This window comes from Lissotriton vulgaris, chromosome 3_1 (genome assembly GCF_964263255.1).
Source record: "Lissotriton vulgaris chromosome 3_1, aLisVul1.2, whole genome shotgun sequence".
Lineage (NCBI taxonomy): Eukaryota > Metazoa > Chordata > Amphibia > Caudata > Salamandridae > Lissotriton > Lissotriton vulgaris.
Window position 1 is genome coordinate 523,274,548 of NC_141689.1, and position 27,307 is coordinate 523,301,854.

A 27,307-nucleotide genomic window follows, 5' to 3' on the forward strand; every position below is an offset into this window, starting at 1 on the left:
CTGAAGTGGCTTTTGTCTCCATTTTACTCTGCCTCGACATACAAATCACTCAGATACTGCCTCTGGTGTAACTCAAAGTTTGCTCCATCCGAATCATATTAGGCTTTCAAACTCTTCCCAGTCACAAACCCACTCAAGCTTTTGTGAATGCCATGTATAAGCAAATATAGCTGCTCTTAAGACAGTCAAATATCCACAGTTGTTATTTCCATTTCAACAATGTGTGTCAAGTAGCCCTTTGTGATGGACATTGAATATGAAGCGCAGTTATGCAAATAGGCTTCTAGCCATAAGCTTAACTCATAGTAATGGCGAAGAGATCTTCACTTGAGTGATTGCTGAACCTATTTATAAAGTTACTTTAAATGGTTGTTTTCTTATTCAGGTGGACTCATATAAAGAACCAAATGCAGCAGAGACAGATGCAAGTATATCTGAAGGTAAGGTTTTCTGCCTCACGTCGTGTCAGAAAGACTTTCTTTTTATTTTTAGACCAGTCCCTAAGTCGAGATGGCTTTATTCATTACCATCACAAGAAAAATACACACAATACTCAGTTATTTTTAAAACATTCTCCTAACTAAAATAAAAAGTTAAAGCTGTTCTCTGTTATTTTGTCGGGAACACAATTAAAATACAAATGCTATCTTTTACGGTCTATGTTTTACGGTCTATGCTAACCTAAAAGTGTGGATTAGTCAAAGTTGTGGTACAAGTAATAAAAAGAGTTGCCAAGATTCAGTTCAAACATATTAGGCAGTACTCAGGTTCACTTGACAGGATACAGTAATACTCCAGAGCTTTTCGAGTTACCAACATTCATAGGATATTTATTTCAATCACCAAAATTCTTATTTTTTAAAACATTAGGCTGCAAAATTGCATATCACTTTGAGTAAGTTATCAGCAAAACAAGTGATACACCTCAGGCTCTCATTACAATGGGGACAGTAATTGTTGTATGGCCTGTAACAACAGTGACAGCTGAATCTGGAATCACAAATAATGGAGACAAATCCACCAGTTAATTTCTAAAAGCCGTTTCTAGCTTCTGGGAGTCCGGCAGAAGCCACATTAGGATAAGCTAGGATGTGATGGGGAGAAGATGTGATAACATACAACACGAACAGTGCTAAATATCATAGTGTGTGTGTGTGTTTGTGTGCGTGTGTGTGTGTGTGTGTATATATTTATTTATATATATGTGTGTGTGTGTGTGTGTGTGTGTGTGTGTTTCTGCATAGTTACATAAAACCAGATGAAAATGACACAGGGACAAGATAACTTGTCTAAAATCCCAGAATTATTGGACAGGCGCCGAAGCTGATATCAGAACCCTGGTCTCCCAGTTACAATTTAACCCTTAATCTAATCCTCGACTCTTATTTGTGTTTCTCACATCTTATTAGCAAGAGAATATAATTTGTCACTCAACCATGTGTGTGGATAAGTAGTTATGGAAACGTATATTATATTAAGATGAGGAGTTTCCATATCATGTCACTTTGTAGACAATCACCAGTCATTTTTTTGTTTGAATATTTTTTATTGCATTTCGTTTATCACAAGTATTACATACCAGGGTAATAGCGAGAGAAAATGTAACATAACATTCCACAGTTGTACAGAAATAAGCAATATAAACAACAGTTTGCCACAACATACCACATACTCTTCATCTCTTACCATTCGTACATGCACGCGAGGGCATGAGTTATGAGGAATCACACATCTAAATATTGTGCAGTCAGGCTGGATAAGGATGATGTATCGGGAAACAGCGAGTCACTACAAAGCCCAAAGCGTAGGGTAACCTTAAAGGTTCATAGATCTGAATAAGCCGTAGAGAGCATATAGCATTGCGGTTTTAACATGTATTTGCCATGATGTCTGATAATGCAACATTGCTTGCCTATACACCCCCATTGGTTTGCATCGCTGACAATCACCAGTCATGGTTTTGGGAGGGATAGGCAAATTGTTAATCCTTTCCTAGACCCTCTAACCCTCTAATTGCCGAGACACAACATTAGTTTACCTGCAAACACATAACTTTTCAGGGATTTAGGTACAATTTTGATATTCTGTCCCTCTTCTTTGTCCCAGTACTTACTTCGTGTCTGTGCCTGAAAAATAGGCTATCACCCCTATCACTCTAAATGTAACACAATTGTTCAACTCCTTCACTCGCCCTGAACATAATTACATATGACCGGAAATGTCTGCATGTCTGTTTTCTATAAATGTGGGCATCTCTTTGAATTTGGATATTCCTATCTCCTATACTAAGCTCCTCTGATGGGAATTAGAAGCTTGACATGTAGATTGTTCAGCGCTTATAAGGCAAGCACCAACAAGACCTAGCCACTGTATTTTTCTTTTATAATGTGGGACAGAAACGTTTTATTCAGCTAGATAGAATGGATCGTACAATATCTTATAGGTAAAGCAATTCATGAATAATTCAAGGGCCAGATGTTGGAAATAAAGAGACCAGGCAATAGAATGTCTAGCTACTCAATCTTGGAGCACCTGTAAAATGTGGCACTACGCTCGAGGGGGACTTACAAATCTGAGTGTCATTCATGAATAAGTTGGTCGTCTTATTAGATATATATAAGCGTGCAATATACAAGGCGCTGTCATAATCTTGAAAATATTGCTTTTGTAGTAAGTGACGCAACAAAGAACACTGTTGAGAATGGACTTTTAGTTGTTAAAAATAGGTCTAGCCCTGGATCACTGACACAATATTGTGGTAAACAATAAAGTTGACATAAATATTGTGTTAAAAATATAGCTTACCACAATATCATGCTCCTATACTTTTAATGGTAAGTAAAAAAATATCGAGAATAAATATAGCTGACACTAATATTGTCTGAAAATATACAGAGATATAAAATATTTAATAGAAATAAAGTTTAAAATAGCAAATATTGAATATTTCAATATATAAATTTAATATAATGCAAATTAAATAAAATCTACTAATATTTATTACTGTATATATAAATCTATACTCATATAAACACTAAAACACATGTTATAGTTAGGACCTATTTTCCATAGGAAATCCGCAACATTCTATTTGGAATAACTTTGGCGCCGGTTGACGAATCTTCGCAAAATTATCAAAACTGTGCTCCGGTCCGCTCCTATCCTGAAAGTCTCGGGGTGATTCGTCAAACAGAGGCAGGGAAAAGAGGGGGTCTCAAAACGTGTTTTAATCGCAGCTACAGCCCGAACTGCTGAACGGAATTCCACCAAATTTGGCAAAGTGGTAGCCCTTGGTTCAGAGTCGTGCCTTTTCCCTAAATGGTGTAAATCCGTTCAGTAGTTCCTGAGAAAATCAAAAATCACATATATATATATATCTATACACGAGCTGTATGCTAATTGCGTCAACACTCCAAACCAGGAAGTGTTGGCAGCCATCTTGTGCCTCGGTAGAACCAGCCGGCTCTCGCAGGACGCGAGGAGCCGGCTGGGACCGTGGGGGGATTGGGGACCCCCCCCCCCCCCACGGTTCCCAACGACGAGGGCCAGCCCTCGGGATGGGGTCCCCAGGGCAACAAGAGGCCCGGGAGGGGGCCACACGGCACCTCTCCCCAAAAGTGAAAAAACAATAAAAAAATAATAGAAAGGCTGGCCCCCCTACCCACCAGTTTTTTTTTAAAAAAAAGGAAAAGGCCATGCCACGGGGGATGGGGTCCCCGGGGCCGATTAAGGCCTCAGGAGGGGGGCCACGTGGCCCCCTTCCAGATTTTTTAAATAAAAAAAATAATAATTAGGGGGCAGGCCCTGTGGTTGGGGTCCCCAGGGCCAAAAAAATCAAAAAAGATGGGGGGCTACACAGCCCCTTCATAAAAAATAAAATAAAAAAAGACCAGCATTGCGCTGAGGCCATGCACCCTCCTTTCATCACTCCAGGGGGCGCGTTTGCAGAGGGGGAACAAATTCCCCTTGAATACTGGGGCTCCCTGGGGGCCAACTAGCCCACCAGGAACCGCCAGGATGCGACAGGGAGCTGCATTGCAGACAGGTGTTCAGAGGCCTCGCCTATTTTTACACCTCTCTGCAACACAGCTCTGTGGCGCTTACTGGAGGTAGCTGGTGGGCTAGTTTGACCCTAGGGACACTTAGGATTCAAGGGGACTTAATCTCTAAACTTAGAACGTCCACAGGGCGCGTTTACACAGTGGTGAATGGAGGGGATGGGTCCTGAGGTGACGTGTGCAAACACGCCCTGTGGTGCGTTTTAGGTTGGGGAAAAAATTCCCCTTCAATCCTGAGGGGCCCTGGGGTCCAAGTAGCCCACCAGGTGCTTTCAGGAAGCGCTGCTGCGTTGCTGAGAGGTGGTGCAGTCCCTGCACCTTTTTACATCTCTCTGTTACGCAGCTCTGTGGCGCTTACTGGATGTACCTAGTGGGTTAGTTGGACCCTAGGGACCCTCAGGATTGAAGGAGAATTATTTCCCCAACTTAAAACGCGCCAAAGGGCGTGTTTGCACAGTGGTGAAAGGAGGGGATGGTGTAGGAAAGTGGCTGTTTATATATATATATATACATACAGGACCGAAGTAAAATCAGCCAAACTACGAATCCTGATTTACTCACCTGTTATCAGGAGAGACCTCAGTGCTGCATCTTTGAGCCCAGTACTGATCCTGAAAAGTAATTCTAACTACTTACCAGTAACTTGAATTTCCTTCCATAGGATATCATTGCCTGCTTTTTGCTGAAAAAGTTTCTACGTGTCGATTTTCGAAACTTACAAATATTCTTCTAAAATCAGCCGAACTACGAATTCCGATTTACTCGCCTGTTATCAGTAGAGACCTCAGTGCTGCATCTTTGAGCCCAGTACTGATCCAGAAAAGTTATTTTAACCGTCCTTACCAGTAACTTGAATTTCCTTCCATATCATATTATTGCAAGCTTTTTGCTGAAAAAGTTTCTAAGTGTCGATTTTTGAAACTTACAAATATTCCTCTAAAATCAGCCGAACTATGAATTCCGATTTACTCAAATCAGTATCAAAAAAATAAATATAAGAATTAATACATTTAAAAATTGTCATTTACAAAACCTTTGAAATGCACTGAAAAAACCATAGGTTTCAGACATCTTATAGTTAGGAATTAGCATTTAAAAAACCTTTGAAATTCACTGAAAAAAACATAGGTTTCAGACATGTTATAGTTAGGAATTAACATTTAAAAAACCTTAGAAATTCACTGAAAAAACCATAGGTTTTAGGGGTGTTATAGTTAGCTGGACATTTCACTTGTACAAAACCATTGAAATTTCTCAGTTATAGTTAGTTGTACTAACTTCCCATTAATACTTCTAAAGATAAAGATGTAATTCTAAATCTGTCTTTAGCTGGTTATATTCTCTATTACATCTTCTCCCTCCCATTTACAATTAAAACAAACTGGGCCATTTTATCAAGAAAGGGCGATACATTATCACCACTTTTATCGGCAGGAAACTGCCGCTAAAGCGGTGATATTGGGCTTGATAATATGCCCTTGTGAATTCCCATAGAAGCCCAGGTTAACACCAGAACCTGGGCTTCTATGGGAATTCACAAGGGCATATTATCAAGCCGATAATCGCCGCTTTAGCTGCATTCTCCTGACGATAAAAGCGGCGATAATGTATAACCTTTTCTTGCTAATATGTACCTCTATCCTTTCACAGGCACCCCGTTTCACAGTGTGCAAGGCCTATTTTTAAAATTCAAGCTGGACTGTTTCAAGGATAGTCAACCTTGGCTGCTTAAGGGATATCCAGCTCAAACTACTCAAGGCATCTCAGTATGCCCATCGAAGTATTCTTTGAAAATAGTCAAAAACAGTTAAGATTGAATTGATTTGGAGTAAATGGAATACAGCTGGCAGGTTTCTGTGTTGTAATGGAAGAAATGGTCACATTTTCTTCATGGTCTAGAAGTAATGTAAGTGCTAAGAATTGTTTCCTGGATTTCCTGGACTAATATTTATTTGTTCTCCTTTTACTGTAGAATCCACTCGCATATATAGTCCAGTATCCAAATTAACAATATTATGTTCACACTCCTATAATATTCGATGTTACATTAATCTATTTCTTTCAGACTATGATATTACACCTGTTTCCACTCGCACACGAAGCAGCCACCTCAAACGTCCCAAGATTGGTAGGAGGCTACAGGAACCTGATGAGGAGGATTATAGCATTACTCTGACTTCATTGGCCAGGTAGGATGCTTCTTTAGAAGTATCGCTGATGCATGATCTGTCACATAGATAAATAGAATTTCTCATATGGCAGTGATGCTTTCATAGTTTTTTATTGGGGCTTTTTCTGTTAGATCAGGTGAAGCGTTGTTTGAAACATTAAACAAATCCAAATGTTTGGCTTTGGGACACATGAAGTCTTAAATTAAGGCATGTGCTCCACAACATGGTGCATATTAACAATGGTGAATTAGTACTTAGGGAACTAATTCTGCTCCCAGAGAAGTCTGAGACCATAAACCCTATTGGGTAAAGTGTGCCCTCCTGGGATGCACTGACCAATCCCATTTCTATGTGCTCAAAGTCTCTTGTGCCATAAATGTGTCTGAGTGGCACTAAGTCTTTGAGGGGGTCCCGAGGATGCTTGTAGAGACTGTGTCTTTACCCTCACATAGGATCTAAAACTCTCCCAAAATGTCTGGGTGCAAATCTCTGCCTGTCTTTGGAAGCCTTTGGCCTGTAGGAGTGAGATGTCTATAATAGCTGAGTTCCTTCCACTCCAGTCTCTTTACAACTACACCAAGGAATGAGCACTGCCTCCAGTGTTTGTGTTGCAGTAGAATAGGCAATGGCATAAGCAAAGATTATTTCAGCTACATGTGGGACACGGCCCGTGCATGCAGAGAAGGAGACAGCACTCACAGAGAGGATTTTATGCTACTACGAAGATGATAACTTACATTTACCATACTGCTACATAGAAGCCACTGCATCAAAATATCCACTCCAAAGGATACCACTGCTGAGAACACAGTTACATCAAATAGAGTAAGTAAATGGGTAAGTGTGTTAACTCTAAACACGAAGAGCTTGATTCACAAAAGTAATTTACAATTTTGAGTAAGTTTGCTACTTTTCGGTATTCACAAACTCCAAGTGTAAGTTACTACAAAAAAAGTCCAGCACTTCAAGGCTAACCACTGATACAGCAACATTGGTACTGCAACACTGTTCCATAGAAAATAATGGAGGTAAAATGTCATTGGAAATCATTTTTAATTAAATTAAATGAATTAATTACGTTAATTAAAAATGTTATACATTTAAATTAATGTTAAAAATATTTCATATAAATAGTGCATTTTTTTCTTGTGGAGATCTCCACCTCGACTGCAGGGTCACACTGTGGTGAAATGTATGGAAAATGTAAAACTGGAAAAGAAATATAAAAAATGTTGATGTTAAATACGAATGTAAATTATTATTATATATTGCTTTAAATGTAGAACAACATTAAAAGAATTATAGAGCACTATTGAATTGATTACATTTTAACTGTATTAATGGAATGTATTTAATTAAAATTATTTTTCAGAAGTCCAAATTAAAAAGATATTCCCACCTAAAGAAGAAAGATATTTTTTTATTGCGCTTCAAGAATTAATTAAAATAAATGTAATTATTTTCTGGTAAAATGTACTGTTCTATTAACCTTTATTCAAATGAGGTTGTTACAATTTTTCATAATTAAATAATACATTTGTACTGTACTATCAATTATTTAAACTTTAATTTAGATTTATTGCTATTTTACTATTTTTAAATAATTTAATTTAACATTATTTTCTATGAGTTTTGATTTTAATTCCCTACCTCAATTATTTTCATGAGAATGGTGTTGCAGTATCAGTGGATGGCCATGTGTAGTGCTGGGCTTGCTACTTTTCTTTTTGGAGTAACTTATTCTCGGAATTTGTGAATACAAAAAACAGTAAACTTACTCAGGAGTGTAAATCAACTTTGCGAACCTGGACTAAAACCCTAAACTTAAATGTAACATAAACTTCCCTTACTTTATCCATAAAACTTACCTCTCATAGTAGTATCCTCCTTAATTTTATTTTGATGTACTGTCTCCTATGTCATTGTACATCACTGCCATCGATTTCTAGTGGTGGAGGTTCACGAGAGTGTCTCTTTATTTGGTATTACAGAAACTCTTATTAAAATTATCTGCTGCACACTGAAGACCCGGTTTTGTCCCAGACTTTGTGCTGGCAGACTTTATGTATTGTGTCCTCAAAAGCTTTAATTTATTTCAGTAATAATTCTATACACAAGGTTGTCAGGAAATACAACCACTTCATTCATTTTACAGGGTATGAAAAGACATTCACAAAAAGCTTTTTATTTGACAGAAAGCAAGTAAGTTAGTAATGAATGGGCCCCATTGTGCATTCAAGTTAGGCATGCACACACCTTGTCTTTCAAATGTAAATGCATGGTTTTTAGTCACATTTCAGACCAAAAATTACACCATTTAGGTGTATTTGTATGTAGGAAAATGTAATCACTGATTCCAGTGGAAATTTATGTTGGGAATGCTTAAATATTTTGTGGGTATTCCAAAAGTTTACAAAGCATATTCTCACCCAAGATATAGTTGAAAATGTACTCATGTCAAGGACAGGAATGAAATCCACAGGAAAAATATTTTATGGATAAACAAATGTAAAAAATGTTTAAAGTATGTATGCATATGTAAAGAAACACCTGTTACCATTATCCAAATATTCATGCACAATCAAATTCAAAACAAATTCCTGAAAAGTACGACCAACAAAATTCCCAGGAGTACTATTGGAATCCTTTGTGAATTCCCAAAATGTCTGTAGCAAGAATACAGCAGTACATTTACGACCTTTAAAAAAAATGTTCCCAACAAATTTAATGAGCCTCAAAATCCTAGACTATTAAGAGTGAATATTTCAAAACTAGATGGTTATTTCTGTTATTTATATTGACATTTTTAGATAGGTTAATAGACAGCGTACGCTGCACATCTAGTTGATGAAGATGGCCCTTAACTCCTGATATTGCTGGAATTCTCATCGGAGTTCGACACACTCGACCATTGCAACTTCGTACATCCCCCTGAGCATCAATTGGGATTTAGGCAGTAAAGGCAATGATCTCTAATAGGTCAAGGGGTCAACATGTTTCTTCCTGTAGTTTGTCAATAATGATCAGTTGGCAATTCGTAGGGTAGCACTTCTGCCTCCCGAGGCAGCAGAGATTGGGTAGGTCGTCCTGTGGCATCTTCACTACGACATTCACACTAAATACGACACTCACACTAAATTAGCGTTTACTCTGCTCCCTCTCGAGGAGGCAGAAGTGCTGCCCTAATTAGGTCAACTTTTCATTATAGGAAACGCTACATAAAGGTACACTGCATTAGATTATTTTGTGATTGGATAACCCTTAATGTGACCCCAGATTCCAACCACTGTGTAGATTATAAATAATCGGTCATTGCCTCTACTGTTAGCCACCACGTTTTTAATTAGACAAGTAGACTCACTGATTGAAAGTTTGTTTGAGGACTACTAAGGGCCTAATTACGACAACAGACCGCTGTAGTTGCTGTGACGATTCGACAACCATCGCACTGTGGGACCCCCTGCAGTATTACAACTCTGGCAGTCTGACTGCCACAAGACTACCGCAACCACCACCTTGTGCACTCGCAGTTCTGCAGCAGTCTGAGTGCCGCAATATGCTTGGTCGTGCCCCGAGGCCAGTGGTGTCATGGAGGCTCTTCCTCCATGTAACTGCTGACAGTAAGAAAAGAAAGGGGCCGGCCCCCCTCGTGCCCCTGTGCAGGATTCTGTCTGCACCCCCAGTTCCAGGACAATATGGACTTTACTGTCCATGCTGTCCAGGAATGTGCTGTGGCTGGGCCACGGCAATGCCTTTCTAAGGCACTCCCATGAGTCTTTTAAAGACAGTGCCGTGGACCAGCTGCCGCAGGACTGCCTGTTAGATTTGAACTCATAATTCGTGGATAGTGTGTGATCGGCTTTGGTGGTCTTGTAGCGGGGCTGCGGCATGGCAGCCTGCTCCAGGACCACCAATGTCGTAGTCAGACCCTTAGTCTATTTTAACACTCCCCTTTACACGCACATACACTTCACTACACCAATCTACATGAGCAGCCCTACACCCACACTTCACATATAGCATTGGAACAAAATATCTCCCTCCCCTCTCCCCCCCCCCCCAAAATGTTTCACTCTTTTATCCCTCCACTATCCTTTGCAATCAAAATTAACAGACTTACATGTTCACTTCTCAAATTCCTTATTCAACTATACTAATTCACCACTAATCCTTTATAGGTTCCAGAGTAGCGTGCTACTCGCTAATAAAGCACCTCAACACCCCATCAGGGTTACAAGCGCTTTATAAATGCATACCTTTTTCCCTTTTCTACCCCTCTCCACCCTTCTCAATCCAAATAACTGACTAACATATCCACCACTAAAATTACTTTCATGTTTCACCATACTAATTCAACACTAATACTTATGGGTTCCAGAGCAGCGTGCTTCTTCCCCTTCAAAACCCCATTAGGGGTAGCAAGCGCTATATAAATACAAACCTCTTTCCCTCTTCTATCCCGCCACCTACCCTTCTCTACTGAAGTAACAGAATAACATATCCACTACTCAAATTACTTCATATTTTACTATACTAATTTTCAACACTAATCCTTTATGGGTTCCGGAGAGGAGTGCTACTCGCCAAATAAGCGCTTCAACACCCATCAGGGGATACAAGTGCTATATGAATGCAACCCTTTCCTCCCCTTTTATCCCTCCGCTATCCTTCTCACTCCAAATAACTGACTAATACACACCATTGAAATTACTTTCATATTTCACCATATTAATTCACCACTAATCCTTTATGGGCTTCCGGAGTAGCGTGCTTCAACACCCCATCAGGGGTAACAAGCACTATATAAATACAAAACTTTTTTCCTCCTTCATCCTTCTGCTATCATTCCAAATCCAATTAACTGACTAACCTATCCACCACTTAAAATGTACTTGCATGTTTCACTACACTAATTCAACACTAATCCTCTATGGGTCCCGGAGTAGTGTGCTACTCGCCGAAAAAGCGATTCGATACATCGTATGGGGTAGTAAGCGCTATATAAATGCAATTACAATACAATACAATGAAGAGAACCCTCTTTGGGTGCCCGTCTGGCAGTGCATAACCATCCCGACGAAAAGCATGCCCTATGATGAAGCATGCAGAAAGAACAATTGATGGTGAGCCACACATGTGAAATCTTTGTATGCAGATGATGCTCTATTCTACATAGCTTCGCCAGGTGTGGCACTGCCTAACCTGTTGCGCCTCCGCTACGATTTTGTGGCCTTTTCTGGCCTTTGCCTTAATCGCCATGATTTCTTAATCTTCCCCCTGGCGAGCACGGTAACATTACCATTAGAGCGCCTCCTCTGCCTTGAGTTACATTTGGAACTGGCACACTTTCTCAATCTGGGTGTACAAGTGGCGCTTACAGATGCCGAACTGCTCCACCTAAATGTTGATAGGTTAGTTCCTGCATTCTGGAGATCGGTAGCCTTTTGGAACTCGTTGCCGCTCTCGCTGATGGCCAGACTGGCGGTGTTCAAGATGGTGGTTGTCTCCCGCTGTCTTTATGCTTTACAGAATTCTATATGCGCTATTCCCAACACTCTTGTTAAACAACCCACTTCGGTGCTTGCATTTCTGCTCTGGGCAGGTTGCCATAGTAGGGTGGCTCTGAGCACTCCTGGAGGGGGGGGGTGGAGGTGCAGAGATTAGATTTGTATTATTACATGGCACATCTACAACACGCAAACCAGTGGTTTGACGAGGGAGACAACTGGGAGATGAGACTATCAGTGGTGTGTGTTCCTGTAGACAAACTGCCAGTCACACTGATGGTGGGCACTGGGGTCATGGATGATGTATCCTACATAATACGCCACAATGTATGAATTTGACAATTGTATGTGGAATAAGTCCTGAAGCACACCTGTTTCCTCGCGAACTACCAAGATGGTTATCAGCGCCAGTGGGACAAATGATGGCCACATGTCATTCCAGGCTGCTTTATACCCTGGTGAAACTTTTATCATGTATGAGCAGGCATGTGGGGATTTCGCACTGAGGCAAGGACATTACTTGCACTACACGAGGTTGGCGGAAGTGTTTAAAGTGACACGTACCCTAGACATAATACTAACCTGCGGCTCTGGACGCTTTACAAAGCAGTGAGACTGGATGCTGTGGTCTTCCCCCCAGGGCGAGGGTGGCGTGGGACGCAGACTTGGGAACACTCATGGAAGAAAATACGTGGACTGACACGTACAGTATCCTGTAATGCACGCTTTAAGTTGGTGCATTTAAATTTTTTGCATCACACATACAACCAGTGAAACTTCATCTTATTACCCCTTCCCGAACAGATAATTGCCCACGATGTGGTGAGGAAGGAGCGTTTTTTCTGCACTTAGCTTGGAGGTGCCCTAGGGTTCACACGTATTGAACCCAGGTGAGGTACGATGTACAGAGGGGTACAGGATTCCCAATCGAATGTTCACCACAACACTGTTTACTGGGCCACGTTAGAAAACCTAAAGAACGCAAGATGGCTTACAAATTAATGCAGCTGTTTTTGGTGTTAGCAAAATGGAGAGTGGCTATAACATGGATGGGCCAGCGCGGTCCCACAGTTGACACATGGCACCGCGATGGGAGTGAGTGGTCACTGGCTGAAGATGTCCATATGAAATTGAGCATAAGGGATGAGAAATCAGGGAATGGAGGAAAATGTGTGAGGTATTTTTGAACGCTAATCAAGATGAGTGATGTGCTTGAATCCGATATTAGTAAGGGTGAGTCCAATAGGGAAAATGAGTGATAATAGCTGGAGAGAAGAATATCAATGCGGTACGGTGAACGGCAAAGTCCTGTCCCAAGCTAGCCAATTTACTAATGAATGCTCTGTTGATTACTGCCAATTTTGCCAATTGTATTTGTATATCTGCTGCAAAGTTGTTGAAAGTGAAAAAATAAAGGTTTTAAAAAAAAGAGAAAGGGGCAACTGGAAGGGGATAGGAACCAGCTGGTAGTTTGTTTGGTTCTATCCTTAACGATCAACAAGCAAAAATTGATGTGGTCCATTTAAAACACCACCTGTGGACTCGAAAACGTATGGATAAAAACATATCTTCGATAGTTTTGTGGTCAATATGTTTGTCCATTTTTTATCTATATCTAACTTGAATATAAAACACTGTACTGCTGGCATCTATTTGTATGCTGTATGCCTTATATATGCATATTCAGTGTATAAGTTGTGCTTGAGCAAAGATTTTGGTGTTGCCTAGAAATTGTTTCTTTGCTACTTTGTTAGCCTTTAAGGAAATTGGGCTGCTAAAAAAAAAAAAAAAGGTTTGCATTTGGAAATGTTATCACAGTGGTAATTTGTCCATTGCAGGCCACCATCTTTGTGATTGTAGACAATCGCAGGGGATCGCAAATTACGACCTGCCTAATAACTATTCCTCAACCACTGTTTAATTCTCTCTTTTGCACATCGATTTATTAGTACAGAGTTCTCAGTCGCAAAATCAGATTGGATGCGCAAAAAGTTCACATGCAATTTGCGATACCTTTTTGCGAATCCCAGTTTATTAACTCTGGCCCTTCGTTAGCTGTTTTGTGGGGCGCAGCAGAAAAAGTAATTGAATGTGTTTGAAATTCAGACTTTCCATCATTAGGGAAAGCTGCCATTTGTATTTATGACGCAAAAAGGGGGTTGCTGAACTGTTTCTGTGGACAGACTAGGGAGGTTTAACTGGCGTGACCGAAGGTGTTTAAGTGACACCCTAGGGCATCCATTGTGTTGGATGTAGTTGCCTCACACACCCAGAAGGGTGTCATGCTTCATCATAGGCGTTTGCTCCTCGTCGGGGAGGCGGTGCAACCCCCGACGGGCTCACCTCAATGAGGGGCTCTTTGGCGGAGATCTTTTTATCCAACAGCCTTATGGTGAAGTGGGGGTATGTGGGCAGGATGGTATGATATTATGTGAGGTTATTAAAATGTAGCAAGGGGTACCGGAATTCACTTTATTCTGGGGGTCCCCTGGCTGCAATTAAAATGTGGAACTAGCTCGCTAGGTATCAACAGGTTAGGTCGAGTGACCCTAGAGATCGCTAGAAGTGAGACTGGTCGACATGTTTCTCGCTCAGGGTAAAGTCACCCGCGATTCATCAGGACCTTACAAAAAGTGCAAAGAAAAGGAACAACAACATGCTTGTGTCATGTATGTGGTGTGAGTTACCTCTGTGGAAGCTCCTATGCCTAATCACAGAGGACAAAAAACAAGCAATGGTTATAACGTTTCCTGTAAACAAAAACAAGTCAAGTCATCGCCAGGGCATGAACATGATGTGGCATGCTGGTGGTACTGTAGAACTCTGAGCACAACCGGTGCATGCCTAGGTATATCGCGCGTGCAGCGTGCGTTGTGGGGAGCACACACACACTCTATATACGTGCAGGAAAGTGTGGTAGAGTAGAGTTGGTGGTTTAAAAACAAAGTTAAAAATAAAAATGAAGCAGTCTTAGAGGGATATTAATCACATCCAGTGTCATTTAAAGAGCAGTTCTAGTGATGAAGACGCCGGCTAAATCACACTGTGATTGCACACCACTAATCTCACACTGTGACCATACAAGCGGTGTTGTAAAAATGAGCAAGTTCCCTACTCACCTAAAGGTCAGGGACTACTTGCCACATGAGGGGTCGGCGGGTCAGTACAACGGGGGTGAGTCTAATGGGTGTAGCTATATGGAGCACATAAGAAAAGTAAAGAAAAGTCTCTGAGCTACAATCACAGGCAAGGCGATAGTCTGATGTGGATTGCTCTGACCTCCTTTCTAATGCTCTCGATGGTCACACTCACCTCAATCTGCCCGTGTCCGCGTGGGAAGACCTACCCATCTCCGCCGAGCTCGAGTAGATAAATGAGCTCGGCGGTCGGTGTTATTTAAATGCACCGGCGTTCGCTGATGCGTAACCACCCGCTTGAAAAATGTCACGTGGTAAAAGCAGGTCCTATGGCGGCCATATTGGGATGGTCAGGGAGTCATGTTGTACCTGTCACTTGGATCGAAGAAAGCCGGCAGTATTAACCAATGTGCCCTGAAGTGTGTGTAGGACCCTTAAAGATAACTCAAGGAAGGACCCCGTATGTGCAATGATATGACCGCAGAATACTGGCATCCGTATCGGAATAAGCGTTCGGTGTAAATGGTCACGTGATGTAAACACTCACTCTGGCGGCCATGTTGTAGTAGGCAAGGGGTAGGTATCTGCCGGTACCAAACTGTGGCGGTCCCTTGGTTAGGGTGTGCAAATACATCGGCCATGTAATAATCTGTCATTAGTACAGACCCTAGTGTGATGGCAGCAGAAGGATAACAGTGTTTAGGTAAAAGGTAAAAGGCCAGGGGGGGGGTTGTCAGTAATAGAACCGTCACATGAGTATTGTATTAACACTGGGTGCTTAGCTGTAGCCGAGATTGAAACAAGAGGAAAAGAATACTCTAGGTACAACAAATGGGACTATTGATTTACAGTGAGTGCCAGGGGATGTCCTCATTTAGACCCTGTTTGTCGGAAGAGAGGCGATGAACCCATCTTTGCTCCTTCCGGAAAAGGGCATTTTTGGGGCAGTTTGGACTGGATTCTAGAACTACCCACTTCAGAGAGTCTTCATTATGGTTGGAGTCTACATAGTGTTTGCACATTTTTGTATGGGTCTTTCTGCAGCGGAAATTGCTGCGATGTTCGATGATGCGTGTTTTAATGGAGCGGGTTATCATCCCGATATACTGTAGACCACACGGGCATATTAGCATGTATATACAATGTGTCGTGTTACAGTTGGTGTGGTGTCTGAGTTCCCATTTGAAAGTCTCGGAGAGCTGTATGGTCTTCAGAGACATAGTGTATCTGCACACCCCACACATGCCACATGGGTAATGGCCCGTGACGGGAGGCAAGTGCCACAAGGTTTGTTGAGTTTCTTTCCTGACACTCTTGGGCCTGGTGCTAATTAGGATATCCTTCAGGTTTTGTGATCTCTTAAAAGCAAACCTCGGTTGTTCCAGAACCATGTCCCCTGTATTGAGGATACCCCAGTGGTGTCTGATTGTATTCCTGATTTTATTGGACAACGGGGTGAAGGTAGTCACACAGGTGATCGGTTGATTATCAACCGTAGCTTTTTCCTGTCGTTCAAGGAGAGCTTCACGGTTGTTATTCCTGGCCCGTTTCCTTGCTTTCAGGACATCGCTTTTAGGGTAGCCTCTGTCAAGTAGGTTCCTAAAGAGGATTGCGGACTCCTTCTTGTAATTGGACACATCACTACAGTTGCGTCTTATCCGCAAGAATTGGCCGAACGGCAGGTTAGTGCGTAAGGCCCTTGGATGGTGGCTCTTGTAGTGGAGTAGGCTGTTGCGGTCTGTGGGTTTCCTGTACATGGTGGTTTTAAGAGACCCTTCCTCCAGTTTAATTGTTAGGTCCAGGAAGGAGATCTCATTTGGCGAGGAGGCCATGGTGAAATGTAGGTAAGGATTCAGTTTGTTGACCCATTCAAAGAAAGCCTCGTGGGAGGTCGAGGGGCCTCTCCACAGGATAAGGATGTCATCAATGAAGCGTTTCCACATTTTGATGTTATCCCGAAAGGGATTCGATTCATGGTGTATGTGTTTGCCTTCGAATTCCGCCATGTACAGACAGGCCACCGAAGGGGCAAAGGTACTGCCCATAGATGTACCTTGGGTCTGGTGATAGTACTTTCCTCTGTATTCGAAATAATTTTCGGTGAGGGTTAGGGTGGCACATTCCATAATGAAAGTCTGAGGGGTGTTAGAGTCCCAAGCTTCTGAGCCCAGTCTTTCCTCTATTACCTCAAGAGTGGCCCTCTGAGGAATGTTCGTGTAGAGGGCTTCTACATCTAGGGTAATCAAGAGATCAATCTGTCCTATATCCTGGATACTATCCAAAATGCGTAGGACATCCGTGGTGTCTTGGATGTATGAGGGAATACATTTTACAAGTGGTTGTAGGAAATGGTCACAGAATTGTGAGAGTGGCTCCAATACGGAGTCTATCCCTGAAACAATCGGTCTCCCTGGTACAGGCCTGGTTGCTTTATGGATCTTAGGCAGTATATAAAAATAAGGTACCCTTGGATCCTTTTTTATCAGAAAGTCTGCCTCTTTTTTGGTGATCCATTGCTCACATTCCGTGCTTATCACCAAGCTTGTTACTCAGGTCTACATAATCCTTCAACCTTCACTCCCCACAATGGGATGGTCCCAAATGAAGTCTTGACTTTTGAACAAGCCGTACTAAAGGACATCAATAAACTAGACCGACAGACATCACACTCCAACATCTCGAAGAATGAGATGATTGTATTGAAATCACTGGCAGAAGACCCCTTGATTACTATTAAACAGGCGGACAAAGGGGGAGCCACAGTTTTAATGAATACTGTGGACTATGATCTGGAATGCACCCGACAACTCAATGATCAAAGATACTATACACTCATCCCAAGTGATCCAACCATGCGCCTACAGACCACAATAACAAGCTTGGTGATAAGCGCGGAATGTGAGCAATGGATCACCAAAAAAGAGGCAGACTTTCTGATAAAAAAGGATCCAAGGGTACCTTATTTTTATATACTGCCTAAGATCCATAAAGCAACCAGGCCTGTACCAGGGAGACCGATTGTTTCAGGGATAGACTCCGTATTGGAGCCACTCTCACAATTCTGTGACCATTTCCTACAACCACTTGTAAAATGTATTTCCTCATACATCCAAGACACCACGGATGTCCTACGCATTTTGGATAGTATCCAGGATATAGGACAGATTGATCTCTTGATTACCCTAGATGTAGAAGCCCTCTACACGAGCAAACCTCAGAGGGCCACTCTTGAGGTAATAGAGGAAAGACTGGGCTCAGAAGCTTGGGACTCTAACACCCCTCAGACTTTCATTATGGAATGTGCCACCCTAGCCCTCACCGAAAATTATTTCGAATACAGAGGAAAGTACTATCACCAGACCCAAGGTACATCTTTGGGCAGTACCTTTGCCCCTTCGGTGGCCTGTCTGTACATGGCGGAATTCGAAGGCAAACACATACACCATGAATCGAATCCCTTTCGGGATAACATCAAAATGTGGAAACGCTTCATTGATGACATCCTTATCCTGTGGAGAGGCCCCTCGACCTCCCACGAGGCTTTCTTTGAATGGGTCAACAAACTGAATCCTTACCTACATTTCACCATGGCCTCCTCGCCAAATGAGATCTCCTTCCTGGACCTAACAATTAAACTGGAGGAAGGGTCTCTTAAAACCACCATGTACAGGAAACCCACAGACCGCAACAGCCTACTCCACTACAAGAGCCACCATCCAAGGGCCTTACGCACTAACCTGCCGTTCGGCCAATTCTTGCGGATAAGACGCAACTGTAGTGATGTGTCCAATTACAAGAAGGAGTCCGCAATCCTCTCTAGGAACCTACTTGACAGAGGCTACCCTAAAAGCGATGTCCTGAAAGCAAGGAAACGGGCCAGGAATAACAACCGTGAAGCTCTCCTTGTACGACAGGAAAAAGCTACGGTTGATAATCAACCGATCACCTGTGTAACTACCTTCACCCCGTTGTCCAATAAAATCAGGAATACAATCAGACACCACTGGGGTATCCTCAATACAGGGGACATGGTTCTGGAACAACCGAGGTTTGCTTTTAAGAGATCACAAAACCTGAAGGATATCCTAATTAGCACCAGGCCCAAGAGTGTCAGGAAAGAAACTCAACAAACCTTGTGGCACTTGCCTCCCGTCACGGGCCATTACCCATGTGGCATGTGTGGGGTGTGCAGATACACTATGTCTCTGAAGACCATACAGCTCTCCGAGACTTTCAAATGGGAACTCAGACACCACACCAACTGTAACACGACACATTGTATATACATGCTAATATGCCCGTGTGGTCTACAGTATATCGGGATGACAACCCGCTCCATTAAAACACGCATCATCGAACATCGCAGCAATTTCCGCTGCAGAAAGACCCATACAAAAATGTGCAAACACTATGTAGACTCCAACCATAATGAAGACTCTCTGAAGTGGGTAGTTCTAGAATCCAGTCCAAACTGCCCCAAAAATGCCCTTTTCCGGAAGGAGCAAAGATGGGTTCATCGCCTCTCTTCCGACAAACAGGGCCTAAATGAGGACATCCCCTGGCACTTACTGTAAATCAATAGTCCCATTTGTTGTACCTAGAGTATTCTTTTCCTCTTGTTTCAATCTCGGCTACAGCTAAGCACCCAGTGTTAATACAATACTCATGTGACGGTTCTATTACTGACAAACCCCCCCCCCCCCCCCCCCTCCTGGCCTTTTACCTTTTACCTAAACACTGTTATCCTTCCGCTGCCATCACACTAGGGTCTGTACTAATGAAAGATTATTACATGGCCGATGTATTTGCACACCCTAACCAAGGGACCGCCACAGTTTGGTACCGGCAGATACCTACCCCTTGCCTACTACATTATGGCCGCCAGAGTGAGTGTTTACATCACGTGACCATTTACACCGAACGCTTATTCCGATACGGATGCCAGTATTCTGCGGTCATATCATTGCACATACGGGGTCCTTCCTTGAGTTATCTTTAAGGGTCCTACACACACTTTAGGGCACTGTTGGACCTAGGGTATCCTAGACTACATATGGTAGCCTGGCACAGTAGTGGTTACAGCTAAACTCAAGGCGTTGGTTAAGTGCTTACAAAACCCACTCACAGTAACTCAGTGATTAACCACTAAAACAAAAGACACAACACCGATTTTTGGAAAAATACCATTACCTTTTATAAAAATAATATGACTCTTCTTTTTATGCAAGATGGGTTTACAATTAGTTTAGCAATAATGCACCTGTGTTACACCAACCTCAGTATATTTCCCACTCTAGGAATGCTAGTTCATAGGTACATTTCCCTTGTAAGAAACTGTTATCAATCCCACAAAATTACTTTATCAATCAGTCATCACAGTCAGAAATATCCACTATACAGGTTACACATTTACATTACAGACCTGGCATGTACATTTCATTACCCTTCTTGTTCTCAGCGCTCTTGTTCAAGCACGACAATCTCCTACCCCCAGCAGCGCTGTTCTCAGAGCTCACAGCCAACTAAAAGCTAAATAGGAGACAAGAGGAGTTAATAAGGCTTCCCCCCCTTTGTTTACTGAATGGCTACACCTCTCTGTTAAGGGTTCCAACTCCAGGGGTGTAACGATTGAGAACCTGACAGAAAGTTCTAACTTCAATGTATTTCTCTGGCCCAGTCCCTTGACCACTGGCACAAGTACTCGAACCTGACAGTTCGTGCCTGGAGTTAATAAGCAGAAGTCAAGTTCCCCCAAGGTCTACTGGGAAGGCCTCAACACTTCATAGCCGTGTTTACTGTTCAGTCACAGGAGTTAAACAAAGCCGGCACAGCCGCCTCCCACTCCCTCACTCCCCGGCTTACTTCTGGCTTTGCAGACGATACAGCTGGCGTTGCCCGTGTCACGCGGTGCCTGGGAAGACTTCCAGCAGTTGTCGTGGCGTGTCAGAGAAGCCTACCCCAGTCCGAGGTGCTCCACCGAGGCGTCCGATGTGGCGCTTCTGCCTCCTCGATGTTCCCGCTGACTGGAGCTCTGCCTTGACGCACCTCCGATGACGCGACCGGCCCCTCCTGACTCCGCCTTGCGCCCGCCTCTTCCGACGCGCTGGGTCCTTCTTGCCAGTTCCGGCTCAGCGCACCTCTTCCGACGCGACGGCGTCCTTCTCCGCCTCGCAGGCAATCAGCTGGGCTCTGCTTCGCTTCCCGCCTCTTCCGGCGCCTCAACGGAGCTCTTCGAAGGACGAGGCAAGTCAGCTGGGCTCTCCCTCTTCTGTTGCCCTCACGTCAGGAAATGCACTCGGCGGCAGCGTCGCTTCCAGGTAGGGACGACAGCTGGTTTTGCCGCTTTCCCCGTCAAGGGGAGGGGGGGTGTCGATCTGGAGCGCTGCAGTCGCGAGTATTGCTATTTGTTACCCCCTGAATTTAGGGTCAGTTAGCTTGGGGCTGGGTCCCAGCTTGCCCCTCTGCACACAACCTTCAGGATGGGACTAACCGGTCCCTGGTAGCCACACTTCAGGGATTACAGTTCTTGACAGACTCGCCACAGAGTTCCTGGTAACTTGAAGATGGTCGCTGACACAGTGGGGTTTGGTCAGCCTAGGTGGGGGCACTTCCCAGTGAAATGACAGCCGGCCCCGCAGGTCAATCTTGTCACCACTAGTGCACAATCCTCCTCCTCAAGTCGCCTCTCTCCACACTGGTCACCTCAAGTAATGCACAAAATGGCTGCTGGTCACTGGCCTTTTATAGGGTGGCCTGAGACCTGCAGAAGTCACTGGTTGCTTCTAGAAAATTCCTTATGTTAGCCTATGGCCTGTTCTCCAGTAGTGTCCGTTATGGCAGTTGGTGGACACCATTTTAGGTTTCTGGATGTCCCTAGATTTTCAAGGGGCTTGACTAGGCCTCACAGGTTATGAGGGAAAAATGGCGTCATAGCCAAGGAACACCTAGCCCCCTGACAGCACTGAAAAATCCTGGTGGACATATATAAAAAATAAAAACAGAAACTCTGGGAGGCTAAGGGGGACAAAAATAAATAATGTTGGTTAGAGTATCCCCAGACGCAGACAGGTCTAACACGCGTCCCCCCCAGCTGAAAGTGGGGAGATCTACCCAATCCCTTGGGAGTTCTCATTACTAAGGCGGAAATACCTGGATAGACCGTCTGCGTTGGCATGGTCCGATCCAGGCCTGTGTTCCACCCTAAAGTCCATTCCCTGTAGGGAGATGGACCACCTTAGCAACTTGGGATTCTCCCCCTTCATTTGCATTAGCCAACGAAGGGGGCGATGGTCAGTCTGAACCAGGAAGTGCGAGCCAAACAAGTATGGCCGCAGCTTCTTCGGAGCCCAAACCACCGCAAAAGCTTCTCTCTCAATTGTACTCCATCTCCTTTCCCTGGGGAGTAGTCTCCTAGACAGGAAGACCACGGGTTGATCCAAGCCCTCATCATTTAGCTGCGATAACACTGCCCCAATGCCATGTTCTGACGCATCTGTTAGGACAATGAATTCTCTAGCAAAATCAGGGGCCTTGAGAATAGGAGCGGAACACAATGCTTGTTTCAAGGTCATGAAGGCTCGCTGGCAAGCCTCCGTCCAGACTACCCGTCAGGGTTGTTTCTTGGAAGTAAGTTCAGTGAGGGGTGCCAAAATGGTGCCATACCCCTTCACGAAGCGACGGTAGTATCCACTGAGGCCCAGGAAGGCTCGGACCTCAGTTTGAGTCTTGGGGGGCTCCCAGGCGATGATAGCCTTAATCTTTGCCTGGAGGGGCTGCACCGTCCCTCTGCCCACCAAGTGACCTAGGTACACCACCGACCCCTGTCCGATCTGACACTTGCTGGCCTTGATTGTCAAGCCAGCCTGTTGCAGGGCATGAAGAACAGCTTGCAGGTGCTGCAAATGGTCCTCCCAGCTGCTACTGAAGACAGCAATGTCGTCCAGGTAAGCAGCAGAAAAAGCTTCCATTCCAGAAAGGACCCTGTTCACCAGCCGCTGAAAAGTGGCAGGGGCGTTCTTGAGCCCAAAGGGCATCACACGAAATTGGTAGTGTCCCTGAGGTGTAGAGAAGGCTGACCTTTCCTTCGCCCCCTCGGTAAGGGAAATCTGCCAGTACCCTGAAGTTAGGTCAAAGGTACTTAAGTATTGGGCAGCGCTCAGCCGGTCGATAAGCTCATCCGCCCGTGGGATGGGATGTTTATCAGTCTTGGTTACTGAATTTAAGCCTCGGTAGTCCACACAGAATCTCAATTCAGGTGTGGTGCCTGGTGGGGCAGCTTTTGGTACCAAAACCACCGGGCTAGACCAAGGGCTACCAGAAGGTTCAATCACTCCTAGCTCCAGCATCTTGGCGACTTCGCTTTTGATGCTGGCCTTCACCTTGTCCGACAGCCGGTAGATTTTAGACTTCACAGGTGGGCTGTCTCCCGTGTCCACGTCATGGGTACACAGGTGGGTCCTACCCGGGACAAGGGAGAACAGAGAAGAAAATTGCCCCAGGATCTGGCGGCAATCACTCTGCTGTTCAGGAGTCAGGGATGGCGAGAGAATCACTCCCTCCACCGACCCATCCTTTTCTTGGGACGAGAGAAGATCAGGGAGAGGTTCGCTTTCCTCTTCCTCTGCTCCATCGGTCACCATCATTAAGACAACCTCGGGCCTCTCATGATGTGGCTTGAGGCGATTGGCATGCAGCACCCTGTGGGGCTGCCTCGGGGTCTTAAGATCCACCAAGTAGGTGGACTTACCCTTTTTCTCCAAAACCTCAAAGGGGCCTGTCCAACGGTCCTGGAGGGCATTTAGCTCTCCAGGTTCCATTACCCACACTTTCTGTCCAGGCTCCAGTTCCACTGGGTGAGCGTTGTGGTCATACCACTCCTTCATCACTGCCTGGCTGGCCTCCAAGTTGTCTGAAGCTTGCTTCCACAACTTAGCCATTTGGCTCCGGAAGGCCAGCATGTAGCTCACCACGTCCTGGGGAAGCTTCCTGGGAGTCTGTTCCCATCCGTCTTTCACCAGGCTGAGAGGTCCCCGTACAGGGTGCCCGTACAAAAGTTCGAAGGGGCTGAAGCCCACTCCCTTCTGTGGCACTTCCCTGTAGGAAAACAAGAGACAGGGTAGGAAGACGTCCCATTTCCTCCGCAGGCTCTCAGGTAGACTCCGTATCATACTTTTCAAGGTTTTGTTAAACCTTTCCACAAGACCATTGGTTTGTGGGTGATAAGGAGTGGTAAACCGATAGGTAACGCCGCACTCCTTCCACATAGCCCGCATGTATGCTGAAAGGAAGTTAGTCCCCCTGTCGGACACAACCTCCTTGGGGAAACCCACTCGGGTGAAGATCCCCATCAGGGCCCTTGCCACTGCAGGTGCAGTGATGGTCCTCAGAGGTATTGCCTCTGGGTACCGTGTGGCATGATCCACCAAAACCAGTATGAACCGGTGACCAGCTGAAGTTGGTGGATCCAATGGCCCTACAATGTCGATGCCCACCCTCTCAAAGGGGGTGCTAACGACAGGTAGTGGTTCCAGGGGAGCTTTTAGCTTCACCCCTGTTTTCCCACTGGCTTGGCAAGACACACACGTCCGACAATATGTATCAGACGCCACTTTCATTCGAGGCCAGTAGAAGTGGGGGACAAGCCGGGCAAAGGTCTTGTCCTGTCCTAGGTGTCCTGCCAAGGGTATCTCATGAGCCAGTTCCAGAAGGAAGGCTCTAAAGCATTGAGGGACCACCAAGGCCCTGGATGAACCATGTCCAGGTGCCTTGGGCTCACTGTAGAGGAGTCCATCCTCCCAGTAAATCTGGTAGCTCCCTACAATGTTCCCTGCTGCCTGGGCTTTGGCCTGTTGCTGCAGCCCCTCGAGAGTGGGACACTCCTTCTGAGCTTTACAGAACTCTTCCCGGGAAGGACCTCCCTCCACATGCCATTCAGTAGGGATGGGTAGGTTCTCCAGGGAAGCAACATTCTCCCCTGTGGACTCCAGATCCACCTCCGCAGGTGACCCGTCTGTCTCACGAGGTGGAGATGTCGAGGCAGGGTCCTCCGGCCGCCTGTCCTTCTCCTCTGGCAGCCGGCTGGGCCATTGTTCCAGGCTCCAGCGTAAGTGAACTCCCCCTTCGGGCAGTCGCGGACCTTGTGCTGACACAAGTCCAGTCAGGGGTCCCAGCATCTCAGAGTGAGTCTGGTACTCCACCCTCCTCCCAGCATTGTGCTCCATATCATTCCCTAACAGGCAGTCAACAGGCACGGCGGGCTTACGGCAACTCGAAGTGGACCTGCAACCCCTCCCCACTCAAAGGGAACCTCAGCCACAGGGTAGTGGCCCAATCTGCCGTCAGCCATTACGGCGGGATGGAGTACATCTGGGATGACCTGCTCTGGAGACACCAGCTGACTCCTTACCATAGTCATGCTGGCTCCTGTATCTCTCAGAGCCTCCCCTCTACGGCCGTTGATGGTGACCCACTGCTCATACTTAGTAGTATTAGAGGGCAGTTGGGTCTTTGGAACCATCTCCTTATCTCCCAGGGACACTAAAGTGACACCCGCCCGCTCCCCTCCGTTACCCAAAGGCATCTCCTCCCGAGCACTACACTAGTTATTCCCGGGGCTTTTCCTCCAGGGGGAGGGGGTGGTCTTTTTGGGCATCTCACATCTCCCTTATAGTGTCCCACACCACCACACTCAAAACAATGAACAACCCTTGGCTGCTGGCTTTGGCCAGGGGTAGGGTTGCGAGGGGGGTTACTCTTAGGGATGAATCCTCTGCCCCTTCTTTGCGAAGTATTTTGTGGCCCTTTTGAGAACTCCCTCTTATTTTCCCCTCCCTCTTTCTTCTGGGGGGCGCCCTGTCCATGCTTCTGGGAATCCCCTCCAGTCCCCTTAGTTGACACCCGGGTACTAACCCAGATGTCCGCCTCCTCAGCAAGCTTCCTGGGACTGGTCAGCTTGCTGTCCACCAGATGCTGTCGTAGTTCGGGAAGACATTTCTCGAGTAGGTGTTCCTTGAGTATGAGGTCATATAGACCCTCATAGTCCCCTACCTCGCTGCCTCTCACCCAACCCTCCAGGGCCTTCCTGGAGTAATCCAAAAAGTCTACCCAGTTCTGCGTGCCTAGTTTGTGGCTGCCCCGGAACTTTTGCCTATACTTCTCAGGGGTCAACCCAAACTTTCTTAACAGCGCTGACTTCATAGCCGGGTAGTAGGTCTGTTCACTTTGATCTAGGGCCAACAAGGTATCCCTGCCAGTGGGGGGCATGTATTTATATAACCCACCCCCCCAGTGGGCTTCCAAGATCCCATGGGCCCTCAGTGAGACCTCGTAGGCGGCTAGCCATTTTGCAATGTCATCACTGGGTACATAGCATGCCATAATATCTTTTGGTTGGTAAGGTCTGGGTTCTCTGATGTTGGTCTGGGTATCGCTGCCACCATTCTCTGATTTGGGAGTTCTTAGGTTTAGGGCTTGTAAATCCATCTCTTTGATGGTCCGCTCATGCGCCAACCTCTTGTCCTCCCTTCCCATGTCCATCCTGGCTAATTCTATTCTCATCCTCCTCTCCTCTAACTCGGCGTCGGTCAAACCCCTCTCCGAGACACTACTGCCCACTCTGGAAGGTGTCCTAGGGCCTGTTAAAAGGTTCCCCCCTCCCGCCTGGTACAGTGTTGCGGTCTCCAGGACAGTGTCCCTGTCACTCCCCTCAGGATCTACTTCCTCCCCGGAATGAGCCTCCACCCACGCCCGGATACTGGCCAGAAGCTCAACTTTCCTGGCGCCTTTCTTAAAAAACACCCCCTGCTGCTGACACCATTCCTTCAATTGGGTCACGGTATAGTTTTCCAGCTCTTCCACATTTATCTCCATTTCTATTTAGAGTATAAACTTTTACACAGGAGAAATCCAAAAAGTGACCTGGGGGTCAACCTCCACCCACCACCAGTAGTTAATTTAGAAAAAGCAAAATTTAGATTAGGAGGGCCGCAGGGAGAAAACTCCAGGTGGGGTCCCGTGGTAGGCACTGCGTTACTCCTAAGTGAGTGTAAGCACAAATCCGTAATCCCACCGCTGAAACACCAATTATGTTGGACCTAGGGTATCCTAGACTACATATGGTAGCCTGGCACAGTAGAGGTTACAGCTAAACTCAAGGCGTTGGTTAAGTGCTTACAAAACCCACTCACAGTAACTCAGTGATTAACCACTAAAACAAAAGACACAACACCGATTTTTGGAAAAATACCATTACCTTTTATAAAAATAATATGACTCTTCTTTTTATGCAAGATGGGTTTACAATTAGTTTAGCAATAATGCACCTGTGTTACACCAACCTCAGTATATTTCCCACTCTAGGAATGCTAGTTCATAGGTACATTTCCCTTGTAAGAAACTGTTATCAATCCCACAAAATTACTTTATCAATCAGTCAT

At 44.9% G+C, this 27,307-nt stretch overlaps 1 protein-coding gene across 3 annotated transcripts in view; it reads left to right on the forward strand.

Annotated features, from left to right (window-relative positions):
- Nucleotides 1–27,307, forward strand: part of FAM169A (family with sequence similarity 169 member A) — a 369,278-nt gene that overhangs the window by 252,905 nt on the left and 89,066 nt on the right. For all 3 annotated transcript variants that reach the window (XM_086960774.1, XM_086960772.1, XM_086960775.1), the window contains exons 9-10: nt 386–440; nt 6,124–6,247. In XM_086960774.1, the coding sequence (XP_086816900.1) occupies nt 386–440; nt 6,124–6,247 (179 nt within the window). The remainder of the gene's footprint in view (nt 1–385; nt 441–6,123; nt 6,248–27,307) is intronic.